Genomic DNA, 17,668 nt, shown 5'->3' with positions numbered 1-17,668 from the left:
ATTCTAATAGCTTGCTTATCCTGTTGATAGAGACATTAAATATGTAGAACAGCCCTAATACTGATACTTGTTGGGCCTAGAAAAGCAATATGATTTTGGGGTTGCTTGGTGCAATGAGAATGGGTGGCTTTATAAAACACATTAAAAGCCTTGTTTTTTTGTTTTTTTTTATAAGCCACTGTTTGTTCTTCTCTGGCAAATCTGGAAGGTGAAGAAACTTTTGAAGCATCAATGCTGGGACAAGCAGAAGAGGTGGTTCAAGAAAGAATTTGTGATGATGAATTGATCTTAATCAAGAAGTAAGAAAACTGTCTTACGTAAAGTAGTTGTACTAACACATTTTGCTACATCTTTTGAAAATTTCCCATTTAATTGCTGTCATGCTGTCTTTAAGTGGTGTGAGCAGTTATACGCGTGGGATATATTATCTTCAGTCCCCTCTAAGTGGTACGTTGAGACACTGAATGCCTCAGCTTTACTGATGGACTTGGACACAATTCAGTTGTTGCTAGCTACATTGTGAATAGTAACACCCCCCTCTCCCCAAAAGCTAAATGGCTTTAGATGGGGATTGAGTGCTTGATAACTTTCAGGAGGAAGCAGCTTTCACTTCTGTGTCTTTCTGAAACAGTACCAAGGCACGGACGTCAGCTGCCATTATATTACGAGGAGCAAACGACTTCATGTGTGATGAAATGGAGCGATCCTTGCATGATGCTCTTTGTGTTGTCAAAAGAGTATTAGAGTCAAAGTCTGTGGTACCAGGAGGTGGTGCGGTTGAGGCAGCACTTTCCATTTACCTAGAGAATTATGCAACCAGCATGGTAAGTGTCTAGTTAATATAATTGACATTATTTCGGCTTGTGAACCTGGTTTTAATGTCACTTTGGTTTTGCCAATTCTTGAGACCATCCATAATGTGTTTAACTGCCTTGATGTGTTTAAGAGCAGCCGTAATGTGTTTAAGTGCCTTGATGTGTTTAAGTAATACTTCATATGAAATCAGACTTATCTGAATAAACAATTCATTGTGATAAAACATTGATATTTTGTAATGTAATGCTAACTTTAAAGTTCTGAAATGTTAATGGAATCTTCTTTTAATTAGGGATCACGTGAACAGCTTGCTATTGCAGAATTTGCAAGATCTCTCCTAGTTATTCCAAATACTTTAGCAGTCAATGCTGCTCAAGATGCCATAGATCTTGTTGCAAAACTCAGGGCATTTCACAATGAAGCTCAAGTGAATCCAGAACGCAAAAATCTGAAATGGTAGGTGTACATGGAAGAAAGAATGGAAGGGGTGGTTTCAGAATTAGTGGGTGATCGCTATTGGAACATTAAGTGCTTACTATGCTAGCATACAAGTAGTTTTTCATTTGTTTGCTTTGAAATGAGGTGTATTTGTTTAAATCCTTGGTCTTCAATGGGAGGCTTACAGACCTCCCTAAAGTGAGTAGTACTGGTGTGGTGACATGTGACAAAATGGATAAATTTGCACAGATGAAAGGAGCTAGATGTTTTCTTGCTTTGAACCTAGTATGGGAAAATTTAAAGTGGTCTCATGATACAGGGTCAGGTTAAAGTTTGGTCCTGGGTGTTTTAAAACTATCTTTTTGTTTTTAAAGGATTGGCCTTGATTTAGTCAACGGGAAGCCTCGTGACAACAAGCAAGCTGGTGTATATGAGCCTACTGTGGTCAAAACGAAGAGTTTGAAGTTTGCAACAGAAGCTGCAATTACTATTCTTCGAATTGATGACCTGATTAAGCTGCAACCTGAAAGTAAAGGTGATAAAGGAGGATGCTATGAAGATGCAGTTCATTCTGGAGCAATTGAAGATTAAATGGGTTTTTATTTAACAGTTCTTGTAAAATTCTTTCTAGTCCTGTATTTACTAGTGTATGTTCATAAAACAAGCTGTCAGATTCCTGCTTAACTAGAAAATAAATGAAAAATGACTGGATTTTGTATTCTTTTCAGTGTTCTCATACAAAATAAAGGGGTTGGAAAAAGCTTTTGAGGATTCACAAAGCTAGGTATGATCATATATGTAATTCTAGTACACCTCTTGAGCTCTGCACGAAGGAATACTGAGGGAGAGGAGTCAATTCTGTTCATACCCACTGCTACCTGATGTGTGCGCACCCAGGGCTGTGGCCATTGCTTTGTGCTAGGTATTGGGGAAAGAAAAGCCCATGAGATGCATGCTGCCTTTTGACTCTCCCCAAAGGGAGAGACTAACCCTTTTAAGAGTTCTCTGCATGTGGCAGAAGGGTGGGGATGATAACAAACACTGGCTGACTACTGACTTAAAAGAAAGCTTGTTGATCCCTTGTAGCAGAAGGACCTACCTTACAGTGAAGTACTGCATGTGTAGTGGTAGGAATCAGATATATTGCCCTGGTCAGAGAAATTTAGGGGAGAACAGGCAAAGCCCTACTTACTATAGTTGGGGAAGATCCCCAGCTTAAAAAAAAAAAAAAGCTGATAGAGCTGAGATGACTACTGAGAGAGGTACCAGTGGGATAGATCTTATTGTATCACTACCCTTTCTGCAAAACGTTAATTAAAATTAACAAAGCAACTTTATTATTAATAAAGATAAGCCATGCTAGAAATTAGTACAAAAGGAAATGCTTCATTTATCTTTCTACACACATTGCTACCCCCATCCCTCCTCCTACACATAAAGCGGCAACCCCCCGTTTTCTGCCTGTTCGTTCTAGTGCATACAGCAGAGTAACAAGGATTCGACAACCAGATGCTCCGAGAGGATGACCAAGGGCAACAGCCCCACCTTGGATGTTAACCTGCCACAAAAATAAAATGTTAAATGTAAAACCAATCATGGAACTAGGCAGGACACTGTTAAATCAAGAGGTGCACAGCTTTTTCCGTCACCATTCTTGGGCTATAGCTGCTGACCGTGCGATGGGTGACAGCTAAATATGTAGAGCAAGGGGGAGGAACCTGCAGTCCATTGCAAGTTCCCATCCAGCTGGCAGCTTTTCCTCCCCAGGCCCAGACCTGCAGTGAGTCTGGTGGACAAATAGGGCAACCCCCCTATTTCTTCCCCCCACCCCACAAAGGAATGTAGCCCTTGATTGAATAGTCTCTTTTCCCCAATGCAGAGTATGCTTAGCCTTTAGTGTCAATAACTTAGTACTTGGCTAGCCATATTTTTTTCCGGAGCATCTTCTATACTAGGGCCTGTTAGTAATGCTGAGTCATTGCTCTTCTGCCAATCAGCTGCAAGTGTAATAAAAGATGGTTCTGCACGGCGCTTACTATAGCACTATATACTGCCATGGCTACCGAGTCCCTCTTCATGTGGGCAAGACCATAATAGGTTGCCACAGGCGCAAGTCCCAAACTACAGAGAAGACCAGCATATTTTAGTTTAAAGCTGTTGCTACCAGTAACTAAGCCTTAGTGGCATTTCAACCATTTAGAAAGTGGCAGGGGGAACCCCACACAAAAACCAGGAACCACCAAACAGTAGCTGGTTCAGGGGAAGGGGATGGAGACCAGGGGAATGGGTCACTGCGGAATCCTGGAAGGCCAGATTTGGCCTGTGGTTCAATACCTCTACGTTGCGCACAGGCATATTTTCCCAGGTCCTAACACCTCCACTGCTTCATTTTTTAGCCCAAGGTTAAATTGACCTTGCAGGTTTCAGGTAGTTGTAGCCCAACTCTTTATGCTGGGCATCTCCCATTTTTGGGGCTACTAGTAATATACGCAGAATTACATCGTCTGTCCAATAAGGTAGGGAATGCTCAAGGCATACCTTTTCTGGGTTCAATTTTAGCTCTTTTATTATTGCAACACCCACGGAAGCAAAGGCTTCATTGATTTCATACAAGTCCACTTCATCTACTGTCCAACCTGCTTTTTCAACCTACAGAAGAATAAAATTACATGAAAATTGTTTAAAAAAAACCTCTGACTATGGAGCACACCCACCATTCAACATTAATTAAGCCTTGTATTTTCCATGTTCACATGCAACCAAGGCACCTGACTTGCTTCATTTCCTCTTCCCAATGCAAAGCACAACAGGGGAGATTACATATATGCTGGATAGCTAGCACATTACTGAACCAACTTCTATCGGCAAAAAGACTGTATCACTCAAACCCCATGCTTCAGGGTTAATTATTCCAAAGGGATCAAGTGTTGTTTCCAATCGTTTACTTACAGCTTTCTTTATTGCAGAGACAGGTGCTATCCCCATTACAGAAGGATCTACACCAGCTTGAGCCCAAGACACAACCTGTGCCAAAGGAGTAAGACCCCGCTGAACAGCTTCGGCTTTCTTCATGAGAATTACAGCTGCAGCACCATCATTTATCCCTGAAGAAAGAAGCACAATAGTTCTGGGCTTAAAACAGAATGGTGGAACACACTCTCCAGGTAGAGCAGAATATGGGAGCCCATAGAAGTATTACACTATACATCTTGTATGCCGGGCCTTCTGTCATACTGTAGACACCTGACATTGTACTGCACTGTACACATGTAAAACTTGCTTGAAACAGATGCCATTGCATATTATTTTTAAATGGTTCATAAACAAACCTGAGGCATTTGCTGCGGTCACGGTTCCTGTCCCATCAGTTACAAAGTAAGGCCTTAGCTTTGCCATTGTTTCTAAGCTGCTACCGTGGCGAGGATATTCATCAGCTTTAACTTCTACGGGGCCTGCAAGACAGCAAGTATTTCAATAGCAGCTATTTTAGGTTTGACATTGAGGAGGACGACGAACATTCTTTGCAAGAGTTCAATTTTTTAGCTTATGTACACACTGTATTTCAAGTCAATAAAGGTTCAGAAGGTGCTTCACAATACACAATTCAATTATGAACCCCCTTTAAAAAAACCAACAATAGTAAGAGTATCAATCCAAATCTTTAAAAAGGCAGAATTGTTACGGGGAATAGGTCATAGCTTTTATTTAAGGGAGCAGCTGTAGAAGTTAAAAACTGAACCTCAGATCTTTGTACCTTATCCAAGTGGAAATCCCTCTTCCTCCGTACCCCATACCGGGCAACGGGAAGTGCTTTCTCCATCCACTTCAGTGGCAGTGGCTGCTCTGTACATGCAGAGAGATCCACAGGCAGAACTGTTCCCCTACTGGGAAACCCACTGTGTATCCATTGAAGCACATCTCGGGCTCTGGTCTACGGCCAGTATGAACAAGGTTCCACAAATCTATGCTACAACAGCACTACTTAATGGTAACCCATAAAACCTGAACGTCAGCTTTAGTTTTTTCACCCCTCTTACTGTAACAATTATTCAGATTTTTTAAAAATGAGAAATACTTTCACAAGGTCAATGAAACGTGAAGAAATATGGCTCAGCCCAGGAACCATTTCAAAACAGGTGATGCTATAGCAGTGGATTTCCTGATTCAGCTGGACAACACTTGACTGGCGGTGCAGAACCATTAGCTGGCGGGTGGCCGAACTGCACATCACGCCCACCGACACTGCCTTGCCCATTCTGCCTTTCTCTGCGCTGAAGGGACTTGGCCAGCACTGGGACAGCAGCTGTGAAAAAGGAATCAGCCGGCACTAGGAAGAGCGGCCACTTCTCAGGGATCGGAAAAAACAATAGGGATTCCTCCATGGAGGCTTCGCAGGCTCAGTGTGAAACCTCTGCAGGCCGGATTAGGCCTTGGGCTGGAGGTTCCATATCCCAGCGCAAAATGATGACAGAGGTCTCCAAAATGTTGGAGGTCCCTTCCAACTCTGCAATTCTACCTCTGCACATGATACATTGCTTTATGATTAGGTAACACCAGTGAAGTCTGGTGGCTCCGATTTTGGTGGGGCTGTATATCCAATCTGGGTTTCAGTCAGAACCAGCCACAACTCTAAAGGAGCTAGCCAAGGTGCTGAATCCCCCCCAATAGGTCTAGCACCTTGGATAGCTCCTTTACAGTTCTGACTGAGATCCATTCTGGATTTCAGTCAGAAAGGGAAATCGGAGCCACCAGACTCCACTGGGTAATGCTGAAAGGGTCACCATCCATAATTTCATCTTCACCTAGCAATGATGATTAAGTACTTGAGCTTGTGGTGGTGGGCTAGATCCCCCCTCCTCAGATCATTATCTTGCCTGATTGCAGAGGGGGAACTGATGCAGAGAAGCAGATACAGACCACTATAACTAGTCACCACCCCCAGGGCCAGTGCCGTTATTGCTTTGTGCACGCACGCACACACACACACACCTTTCCTGGATGGCACGATAACAGGCACAATCTCTTTCTCAAAATAGCCAGCCTTCTGGGCGTTCTCAGCCTTGTTCTGTGACTTCTCCGCCAGTTGGTCTTGCTCCTCTCTGCTAACCTGCCATTGCTTGGCCACATTTTCAGCTGAAACAGGAAAATATAACGAAGTATATACTCTTTTCAGGATGCAGCAAGCATTACTGTGCGCTACAGCATGCAAAGTACTGCCATCAATTATACTGAAAACTTGGAAATGGATTATAGGGAATGTGCCATCTTCGACATTCGGTGCTTACTCATTCATGAGACTACCAAACAGATTTTTGTTGGAAAGGTATTTTTGTTGTTCAAGGGTGCAACCCTAGCATGTTTAGACTGAAAAAAGTCCTACAACTCTCAGCATTCCCCAGGCAGCCTAAATAAATGTGTAAAGCTATAGAGGAAAGGGATATAATCCTTAAGAACACTATGTGTTGTCTTTCCCCCAAGCCCACCTGAAGATACCATTTTCAAGAATCATGTGGCTTACCAGTAATACCCATATGGTAATGGTAAAAGGCATCTGTCAAACCATCTAGGATTATAGAGTCCTGCAAAGAGGCTTCCCCCATCTTCACACCACTGCGCATATGAATGATGTGTGGCGCCTGCAAGCAAATAATTTTGACACATTTATTTATGTTATCACATTTATAGCCCACCGTTTTTTCTCTTGCAAGGAACTCAAGGTGGCTTACGTGGTCCTCTTCCTCTCCATTTTATCCTGACAGCAACCCTGTGAGGTAGGTTCAGCTGAGAGTCAGTGGACTGGCCCAAAGTCACCCAGTGAGGTTCATAGCTGAGTGGGGACTAGAACCCAGATCTCCCGAGTCCAGTCCAACACTCTAACCACATTGGCTCGCCTTAGAAATCTAAAGTGACATTGTCTGGAAGTGGGTGGGAATAATGCCTGTCCTGCCAAGCCCTTAATCGCCCCTAGCCAGCATAGACAATCATAAGGGATTATGGGAGTTGCAGCGCAACATCCGGGAGGCCACACATTCTCCATATCTGCCTTAATCAATGCATGACTCTTCTATCCATCAGATTTGCCATAAACAAATCCAGTATAGAGAAGGGAACTATCGCTCAGTGGTAGAGCACCTATTTTGCATGCAGAAGGCTCTAGGTTCTATTCTTGGTATCTCCAGTTGAAAGGATCAGGCAGCAGGTGTGAAAGACCTCTGCCAGAGACCCTAGAGAGCTGCTGCCGCTCAGAGTAGACTAGATAGACAAGTAGTCTGACCTGGTAGGAGGAGGGGTCGTGGCTCAGTGGTAGAACATCTGCCTTGCATGTAGAAGGTCCGAAGTTCAATCCCCGGCATCTCCAGGTGGGGCCGGGAAAGAATCCTGTCTGAAACCCTAGACAGCCCCTGCCAGTCAGTGTTGACAATACTGGGCTATATGGACCAAGGGTCTGACTCAGTATTAGGCAGCTTCCTGTGGGCAGAATCCAACGAGGTGCTCCCCCCCGCCCCATGAGTCCCTTCCGCCCTGCCAATTCCCTTCCACAAGCAGTGGGTCCTGCCAATTTTGTTGCACAAGCAGGACCCACCACTTACACAAGAGAGATCTAGGGCGTCCTAGAGGAAACCCCCAAATGAGTGGAAACGTTTGTTTCCAGATGGAGGCAGATCAGTGGAGCTCTCTTATATGAGCTCCACCAACCTGCCTCCTTCCAGAAACAAGTGTTTCCGCTTGTTTCGGGTTGCCCTGGAAGCGCTAAATCGACGTTGCGTAAGTGGTGGGGACTGCTTGTGCAACGGAATTGGTGAGGCCCAATATTCCTAGTTTCCCATTTTCTCCTTCTCCACAGCGAAGGGAAAGTTCTAGGCTAGATAATGTAGTTGGGAGAAAGCCAGTAGTTGGGAAAAAGCCAATGGTTTTAACAAGTAGAAGGGTGTCTAGTATTTTCCTTTAAGACTGGAGGTATACGATAGAGTTTTTTTTCAGAAAGATGCCAGAATTATTGTTGCCCATGATGTGTACGCTCTTCTTGCGATTGTCTTTGTCTGCTGGTTTTGAAGGGGTGTGTAGTATTTCAAAACCTTGCAAAACCTCTTTTACTGGAGATGACAGTGAACCAAAAGAACCCAGTGTTGATGCCATGGGCAATGATGCCTCTATTATGACACCTTCCAGGTTTAAAAAAAGTATAATTGTCTGTCTCAAGCCTAGAGTCTCAGGTATGTGCCCAAATGCCACCATTGATAAGGAAACTCCACCAGTGGTATTCTTTACTGGTTAAGAATACAGTGGTATTCTTTACTGATACATAGACATCTAGATAGACCACTTTTCCAGAATTAGGCTCTTTAAAAATACAGGGGAGGACTGGTATAGGGGAAATTGACTCCCATTTAAATTACCAGCTGGGTCCTGGAGACAGCGCCTCCCTGAGGGAGGAGGTGGTCCTGAGGCCGCTCCTGAATAAAACTTAATCAGATCCCGATGACTTCAACAACTATTGTCCAATTGCTAAAGACCATTTGTTGGGCAAGGTAGGTAAGCAGGTGGTGGTTGGTCAGCGCTAGGGTTTTCTAGATGAAATTGGTGATATGGAATTATTTCAATCTGGCTTCCAGCCCAGGTCTGGAAATGCAACAGCCAGTTAAATTCTCTCAGCCAGGAGAGGGACCAGGGAAAGTCCATCCCTGTTGGTTCTCTTGGATATCTTAAGCAAGACATTTGATACCATCAACCATGTAATCCTTTTGGATCAGTCTTCCCAACCTGGTACCCTTCGGAAGTTTTGGATACAACTCCCAACATTCCTGACCATTAACTATGTTGGCTGGGGCTGGGGTTGAAGTCCAGAACATCAGGAGGGCACCAGGTTGAGGCAGGCTGTTTTGGATCATCTGTCTGGGACAGGAAGTAGAAGTACTATGGCTCAGTTCCTAGCTGACTGATACAGGGAAGTAGTCCTAGGTGACTATTGTTCTGTCCCATAGCATTTGTGCTATGGAGCTCCACTAGGTTCCATTGTGTCTCACATGCTGTTGAACAACACGTAGGTGTTAAACATCTATATGAAGCCACTAGGAGTGGTCACTAGGGGATTTGGAGCCAAGTGTCATCAGTATGCTGATGACACACAGCTCTATCTCTCCGTGACATCTGAATCAGGTGAGGCTGTGCAAGTCCTGGATCAGTGCCTAGACTCAGTGATGGGCTGGATGAGCACTAATAAACTGAAGTGGAATGCTGGCAAGACGGAGTGGTTCCCAAGTCCAGGAGAAAGGCTCATTGCCTGTTCTGGACAGGGCTGCGCTCCCTCTGAAAAATCAGGTCTGTAGCCTGGGGGTACTCCTAGATCCATCACCGTTGCTGGAGGCCCAAGTGGCCATGGCGGCTCAGAGTGCCTTTTACCAGCTTTGGCTGGTTTGCCAGCTATGGCCTCTTCTAGACTGGGGTAGCTTGGCCACAGTGCTACAGGCGCTTGAACCTCAAGACTGGATTCGGTTACACTCCCCCCAAAGGAGTAGGGGTGCAGCCTGGGCATGCTGTTTGATCAGCCTGGTGCCCCCTAGATGTCGTGCTCTGCAATTCCCATAATTCCCAACAGGCGTGGGAACTATGGGATTTGTAGACCAACACAGCTGGGGGGGTGCTAAATTGGGGAAGACTGTGTTAGATCCAACCTCGCTATACTTTTACGATGTGAACCGCCCAGAAAGCTTCATCTGTTGGGCAGTATAGAAATACAGTAAATAAATAATAAAGAAATTACAATTCTGTCACGGCTGTAATGCTTATTTAGAGATGGTCCAAATCTTTCAGTCCTGAGGGTTTTTCACCACAAGCTTTTTTAAAACAGTAAGTCTGAGGGCCTGAGTGACCGTTATGAACAACCACAGTCTCACCTTGCTCATGCTTTCCATGCCTCCAGCCACCACAATACTGGAATCGCCCGTCATGATGGACTGAGCCCCTAGGCACACTGCTTTCAGGCCCGAACCGCATATCATTTGGCAGCTCCAAGCTGGTACCTCATACGGAATCCCTGCACCAACGCTGGCTTGCCGAGCAGGATTCTGACCAGCACCTGCAGAAATACAACAAACTCAGAGTACGCAGAGGCAACCATACTGAATTGCTGTCAGGGCAGTATCCAATGTAGCTCATCTGCGAGCAGGGCCCATTGCCGCTTCTATTCTGCAGGAGGCCAGCCCCACCGATTCCTTTCTGCACATGCCACCCACCACTTGTGGAATTGAGATTTAGCGCTTCTGGAGGCAAGCGAGTGGAAACATTTGTTTCTGGAAGGGGGCAGATTAGCAGAGCTCCCTTACATGAGCTCTGCCAACTTGTGAAAATGAGTATTTCCACTTATTTCAGGTTGCCCCCAGAAGGGCTAAATCTCCGTTCCGCAAACAGTGGGTGCTGATTGTGGAAGGGAATTGGAGGTGCTGGTCGCTCATGGGTGGTCTCCATTCGATAATGCCCTAAGTTCACACACACACACACACACACACACCTTTTCTAGTTCAGCCTTTCCCAGCTTGGTGCCCTCCAGATGTGTTGGACTACAACCCCATCATTCCCAGCCAACAAGCTGGGAAAAGCTGAACCAATTCCTGCCATATGTGAAGGTAGAAGACATCGAGGCACCACTGGGTTGCAATGCTATCCACATCCAGTTTCATCATTAAGTCAGGAACTAGCTCTTGCCTTCAAAGCCAAACATTGCTTTGTAAAATCTCTCTCTCTCATTCTCTCTCAAGTGACCATTACTCTGCATTTCTTGGGTTTGCCCTTCCTTGCCTTTGGGATAACATTACAACACTGCTTTGGGTGGGGCTTTTGTTTCAGGTTTTTTCTATCTCCCCATCACACTGACATATTCCCTCACTCTTACCTAAACAGTTTGGGACCAGGTTGTCGGAAGGGCTGCCTACACCCATACAAGCTTGCCCAAGGTGCAAGGTCAACATCAGTCTACCAGTAAGCGCTACAAGATTGGCAAGTACCATGGACAGGGTCTTTCCTTTGCTGGCCCCACATCTTCAGAATGCTGTTCCCCAGTTAGTGCACATGGCCCCCTCTTTGCCAGCCTTTGGGAGGATTTTTAAAGGACTTATTTATTCCAAACTGCATTTGGTTAATTTTAGTGTATTGTGCTTTTAACTAAGACTCTATCTGCTGCTACTGCCTCACTTGTTATTTTAATTATTTATGCATTGAATATTCATTGTTTTATTTAAAGTATTTTATCCCACTCCTCAGCCAAAAAAAGAAGACTCCCAGAGTGGTAAGGGTAAAGGAGGGTAAGGGGAGACATGACAGAGGTGTACAAAATTACGCACGGTGTGGAGAATGTGGATAGGGAGGCCAATTTTTTCCTCTCTCAAACTACTAGAATCTGGGGTCATCCTATGAAGCTGACTGGTAGGAGATTCAGGACAGATAAAAGGAAGTGCTTCTTCACACAGTGCATAGTTAAACAATGGGAATTGCTACCACAAGATGTAGTGACGGCCACCAACCTGGATGGCTTTAAAAGGGAGTTAGACAAATTCCTGGAGGAGAAGGCTATCAATGGCTATTAGTCCCGATGGCTATAGGCTTCCTCCAGCTTCAGAGGCAGTGTGACTATGTACACCAGTTGCTGGGGAACATGGGTGGGCAGGTGTTTTTGTACTCATGTCCTGCTTGTGGGTTCTCGGTCAACAGTTAGTTGGCCAACTGGTGAACAGAATGCTGGACTAGATGGACCCTTGGACTGATCCAGCATGGCTCTTCTTATGTTCATATGTGCAGCTTACAAAAAATTAGTCAAATGTAACAATAATAATTTGATTATTTGTTTTGTGTTTTCAAGTATGTTGTAATCTGCTTTGTGGGGGTTTTAGTCTGAAAAGTGGGCTATAAATATATTAAAGAAATAACCTTCACCTCGGGGTTACTTTTCCTAACAAATTCTATCAACGAGATAAGGGACTCTTTCCCATTAGTCAAAACAAAACATTAGCTTGCTTTCTGACCATTTCCTCCCCTCTCACACCTTCCCTGATTAGAAAGGAAGGTGGGTTCTTTCCCATGAGACGTGACATTTGGTGAAGTAAACTGCATTTTGCAACTTGGGCTCCAAAGGAACTTTCATTCTATGGTCACTTCCTGTCACCTCAGCCCTTCTCAAGGAGTTTGCCAGTAAGAAACCATCTAGATGACTATAATGTGCTTTATGAGCACATGCTTGGTCCAGAAGCTGCTGCAGAATGCGGCAACCAGGATGCTGTGTGGAGTGTCTGGTCATGCACCTATTACACCAGTGCTGAAGCAACAGCACTGGCTACCTATTAGCTACCGAGCCAAGCACACGGTCCTGCTGCCGGCATATAAAGCCCTGAACAGCTTGGGAGCAGTTCTCCTTCCCCAGTATGGACCTGTGTGAGAATTAAGATCATCGGAGGAGGTCCTGCTGGTTGTACCATGACCTGCAGATTGCCATCTCACAGCTGTCAGGAAGCAAGCCTTTGCCGTGGTGGCACCCAGTTTATGGAATGACCTCTCCCATGGTACTCAGGAGGCGCCAACTGTATCATGCTTAAGGTGCCAATTAAAGACCTATTTCTTTACTCAGGCCTTCCCTGAGTGAATGTGCTGCCCAGTCTGTTTGCAATTATGGCATTTTAACTGATTTTAATGTTTTTATTAACACTGTATATAATTGTTTTAGCAACTTTTATGTATGTTAATTGTATTTTAATGTGTATTATAATGTATTTTGTGAACCGCTTAGACATATTTTCAAATATGCTCAGCATTATATAGATCTGTTAAATCATCATCATCTACTGAAGAATGCCAAACGGTGGAGGACCATTGGGAGTTAGTAGGATAAGATGGTAAAAGTGAGTGACTCAGCAAGCTATGAATTTTGCCTTCCCCAACCTGGTGCATTGCAGATAAGTTTGACAATTTTCAGCATCCCCAGCCAGCGCATGCAGGCTGGAGGTAATGGAAGCTGTAGTCCAAGACATCTGCAGAGCACCAGGTTGGGGAAGGCCGGTAGGGAAAAGCAAGAATGAATGGGTTTGGGGACAGTAAAGGTGAGAACATATGCAGCGGATGGCATTAGACTGGAAGCCCAGGAGCGGAAGTGGATGAGGTCTAGCGGAAGTGGATGAGGTCTAGAGGGGATCTAGCACAGCATTCCCCAACCTGGTACGATCTAGATGTTTTTGACTACAACTCCCAGAATTCCTGAGCATTGGCAATGCTGACTGGGGCTGGTTCCTCACAAATAAAATCCAGATAATAGTCAAGGATTAGGGAGGGGCCATAACTCAGTGTTCAAGCACATGCTTTGCATGCAGAAGGTCCCAGGTTCAATCCCTGGCATCTCCAGGTAGGGCTGGAAAAACTCTTGCCTGAAACCCTAGAGAGCCATTGCTGCCAGTCAGTGTCGACAATCCAGGGCTAGATGGACCAATGGTCTGGTTCAGTATAAGGCAGCTTCCTACATTCCTATGCTCTCAGGAAATTTGACAAGCCTATGTGTGAATTCTTAAAACTTACAAGTTAGGACTGCCAGGTCACAATCCAGCAAGTCCATGCAGCTTTAATATCTCCAGTGCTCCAGGAAGGAAGGCTTCTCCGTCCTGTTCCTTGCCTAGCCCTGCACCCACCTCCAGCAGGGGGTGGAGACTGCAGATGACAGGACTGGGAAAGGATCAGGCAGGAGAAGTTACCATTGCCTCATCTCCTGCCGCCAGGGATATTAAAAGGGCTCAACACAGATTACTGAGTTGCAAGCTGGCAACCCTACTTATATGGGGGAAGAAAAGATGAGCTGTACAATAAAGGAAGATAAAGAGTTATGATTCATGGCAGAAATCCACCCTTTGTCAACACATTACAGAAGATGCTAGAGAAGAGGTCATAACCAGGGTCCAGATCCAAACTGGAGAAAAATGGTTCATTGAAGACATACCTGCAGCCAGGACATGTCCAAGTATAACCTCAGATACGTCTTTCGGATTGATTTTTGCCCTCTGCAAGGATTCCTTAATGGCTACAGAAGCCAGCTCATGGGCATGCAAGGTAGATAAGACACCATTGAAGGATCCTAGACAAAATACAGTGACATTTTTAGTCTCAAGACAGGCAGATTTTCATCCTAATCTTCTTTAGAAATAGGAAGAAGTTCATTAATCCAAATTAATCATTAATTTAAAAAGTTCATTAATCCAAGCAAATCATATATAAAGAAGTACTATTTGGAGAGTTGTATAACTGGAACTGCACACATAACTGAATATTCCCCAGTAGATATTTCTGCATAGAAGCCTATGATGTCAACATGTATACAGGCCTACTGCTTTAAGGGTGCAATCCTATGCATGTTTAGACAGAGAAAAGTCCTACAACTCCCAGCATTCCCCGGCCAGCTATGCTATGCTAGGGAATGCTGGGAGTTGTAGGACTTTTCTCTGTCTAAACATACATAGCATTGTGCCCCAAATGACTTGGAAGTAGATCCCACTAATTTCAATAAAACTTCCTCCCAAGTAAGGGGCCTAAGACAGCAGCTTTAAATACTCAGTTTAAAAACAAGTGGAATTATTGCTTAAAAGAATGTATAAAACTTGTTGATGTCACACTGTTTATTAAAAATATCTGAAAGTGACCTTGGCATTTTGTTCTACTACTTGATCAAATATCACATCTCATTATGCTGTACCACCAAAGCACTTCATGGTATATGCCCCTTGATTCTTTGAACGTGGTAGGATTGCCCTTTCTTGTTAATCTACATTGGTTTTTAATTTTTTATAAGTCAGTCCCCCGCATTAACTGAAATTTAGCTTGACTGTGCAAAAGAAATACTTTGGTTTGTTTTCTATTTTGCTGCCTCTTCATTTCAATGCTGGTATTAGCCATGCTCAGAATTACTGAAATGGCCAATATGTTTGGGATCAGAAAGGAATTGCGTCTCATGGTCAGATCCCACCACCACCACTTTGTCTAACTATGGTGTACTGTACTGCACAATTGTTTAGAACAAACTGGATTTGTACAGGTTATAAAAGCCATTCCTTGTTATAAGAAACTATGGCATGAAGCCAAATGAAATCTAGAAAAAGACTAGGTTAAAGCAAATCTGAACATTAAGAGGTAGTGGGGAGGATAAAAATAGAACACCAAGCAGGAAATGTAAAAGGACAGAGAGGGGGGATGTTTGTTTAACAGAAGACAAAGAGGATCCTTGACCCAGCAGACCAATTAAAAGAAGCTACTTTGCAGAAGTTGAGCCAAAAACCTATTTAATCCAATATTATTTACCTTAACTGGCAATAGCTATCAGCTGTTTCAAACGAAGGTAACATGTCCTCCCATCCCACCCAGAGGAAAGGTATTTCACATATGATCAAGAGTGAAAGTAATTCTGCACATGCTCAGGGATACCCAGTCTGCAGTGCCAGAACTTTTTAAAAAAGGATTTGGTTTTGCAGCATTTCCCTAGCTAAGCTGGATCGCATCAGTTTGTAACCAAGACTCTCAAAGGGCATCATATATGCTCTTCTGCCTTATACCCATTTCTTTGTGGAGGGAGGGAGCAATAGAAGAGCAGCCTTCGGTTTTGTTACTGTAATGAGAGAACAGACGGGGACCAGGTTTCATGGTTCTACCAGTCGCAGCCCAATCGGAGCAAGAGTTATTCGACAGTGAGCCTTGCTAGGCAATCACAGCCCTCCTCCACATGGTGGCTCTACAGCCACTGCCCAATCACTGCAAGCAAAGCACAGGCATGGGAGGAGCATCCGGCGGGTGCATTGATATTTTCTGCCAGGTAGAACGAAGAAAACACACAAAGCAGCTGCTGTAAGTGGAGCAGCGAAATGGGATGTCTGTTCCGGTTCTTTTTAAGGTGCAGTTTTCAGATCATTTATTTTGGACTAATCTTGTTAAAACCACTGGAATTATTCTGAAAAGCAAGTGTGTGAGGAGTAGCTGTTAAAGCACAAAGGAGACCCAGGTTCGAATTCCCTCTCAGCCATGAAGCGCACTGGGTGATCGCTCACTCTCAGCCTAACCGATTCTCATAAGGTTGCTGCAAGGATAAAATGAGAAGGGGAAGAGCCCTGTATGCTGCCGCCTTCAGCTCCTTAGGAAGGTGGGATATAAATGTAATAATAAATCTGTATGTATTCCAGAAGCATTAAGTACTTTGTAATCAGAATAGTTTAGGCTGCAATCCTATACAAACCTAGCCAAGAGTGAATTTCACTGAACTCAGCAGGACTTAATTCCAAGTAGACATGCATAGGTTTGTGCTGTTAGATTGTGGAATTTGGGGGTGACTGTTTTAGAGCTCCCAGCCCTCATGGATACCAGAGGAGAATTTAGCAAGCGTCTCTTAAAAGCCAGGAATCAAATACCCCCAAATGCCCACATTTATTATTCTTGAAATCCAAAAGTAATGTAATACTGTTTATTAAGACCAACAAAGGCATCACAACTACTGCTTTGGGCTATTGTCTGATGGACCAGCAGAGCTTCCTGCAGTTTTGTTTATTGTTAAATAAGGCAAGCCTTTCACCCTTCATCCTCCCTTAAAGTCGTAAAGGGCCTGCCATACTCAACCTCCCCGCCCCATTCAGAAATATACTGACTCTCTTCGGCTTTTGCAGCTCAACATCACCCTTAGAGTGGCATTAAAATGGAGCAGTTAGCAGTTCCTAACATTGGGAATAACGCGCTGGATACAACCCACTGGACATAACCCTGTGCTGCTTCGGCTAACAAAGGGATGGGGAACGTGTGGCTCTCCAAATGTTGTTGGACTGCAGCTCCCATCATCCCTCACTATGGGATGATGGGAGTTGCAGTCCAACAATACCGGGAGGCCCACACGTAACCCCGTGTTGTTTCGGCTAGCAATGGGATGGGGAACGTCTAGTGGGTTGCATCCAGCGCGTTATTCCCAATGTTAGTCTGACTTTTAAGTCCCATTCCTTTTAATGGGTCTACTCTAAGGAGGGATTACACTGATGCCACCCAAAGCTCCCCAGAACGCCGCCCTGCCCAGGGTTATTGCCTGGCTTTCCAGCCACGAGCAGAAGAAGCCGGAGGGCTGTCTCCAAATCGAGGCGGCATGAGAGATGAAGGAAGATTTCCCGGAGACATCCGAATGAATGGATCGTTCCGGATTGTGACTATCTGGTGTTAGGGCAGCCGATTAACCCGCTTGCTCCACAGCAACATAGGCCAGTACAGAGGAAAAGGCGGTTGCGGCTGCAGCAGCAGGCGGTGGCCCGGTCTCCCACTCACCAACCGGAGTCCTCGCGGCCGCGACGAGCACGACGGCTTCCTCTGCGGTGGTCATGACGCGCCGCCTGCTTGCACCGCTGCTGCCGCCACCGCACGCCCAGACCCT

General features: G+C 44.7%; 2 protein-coding genes across 3 annotated transcripts in view; one reads left to right on the top strand and one right to left on the bottom strand.

Annotated features, from left to right (window-relative positions):
* The window catches only part of TCP1 (t-complex 1), a 19,748-nt gene extending 17,239 nt beyond the window's left edge, over nt 1–2,509 (top strand). For both annotated transcript variants that reach the window (XM_084827943.1, XM_084827944.1), the window contains exons 9-12: nt 176–299; nt 632–824; nt 1,109–1,272; nt 1,629–2,509. In XM_084827943.1, coding sequence (XP_084684069.1) covers nt 176–299; nt 632–824; nt 1,109–1,272; nt 1,629–1,845 — 698 coding nt within the window. In that variant the 3' untranslated portion in view covers nt 1,846–2,509. The remainder of the gene's footprint in view (nt 1–175; nt 300–631; nt 825–1,108; nt 1,273–1,628) is intronic.
* Nucleotides 148–17,668, bottom strand: ACAT2 (acetyl-CoA acetyltransferase 2). The gene is made up of 9 exons (XM_084827946.1): nt 17,563–17,668; nt 14,222–14,356; nt 10,149–10,330; nt 6,773–6,890; nt 6,244–6,387; nt 4,584–4,706; nt 4,204–4,358; nt 3,793–3,903; nt 148–2,812 (listed from the first exon to the last, which is right to left on the bottom strand). The coding sequence occupies exons 1-9, from the start codon at nt 17,615–17,617 to the stop codon at nt 2,645–2,647; spliced, it is 1,191 nt and encodes a 396-aa protein (XP_084684072.1). The 5' UTR covers nt 17,618–17,668; the 3' UTR covers nt 148–2,644.

The sequence above is a fragment of the Heloderma suspectum genome, chromosome 1 (genome assembly GCF_057233095.1).
Source record: "Heloderma suspectum isolate Gila_16-S chromosome 1, 16-S_ref, whole genome shotgun sequence".
In the NCBI taxonomy this organism is placed as follows: domain Eukaryota; kingdom Metazoa; phylum Chordata; class Lepidosauria; order Squamata; family Helodermatidae; genus Heloderma; species Heloderma suspectum.
This window is presented reverse-complemented; position numbering and strand designations above follow the sequence as displayed.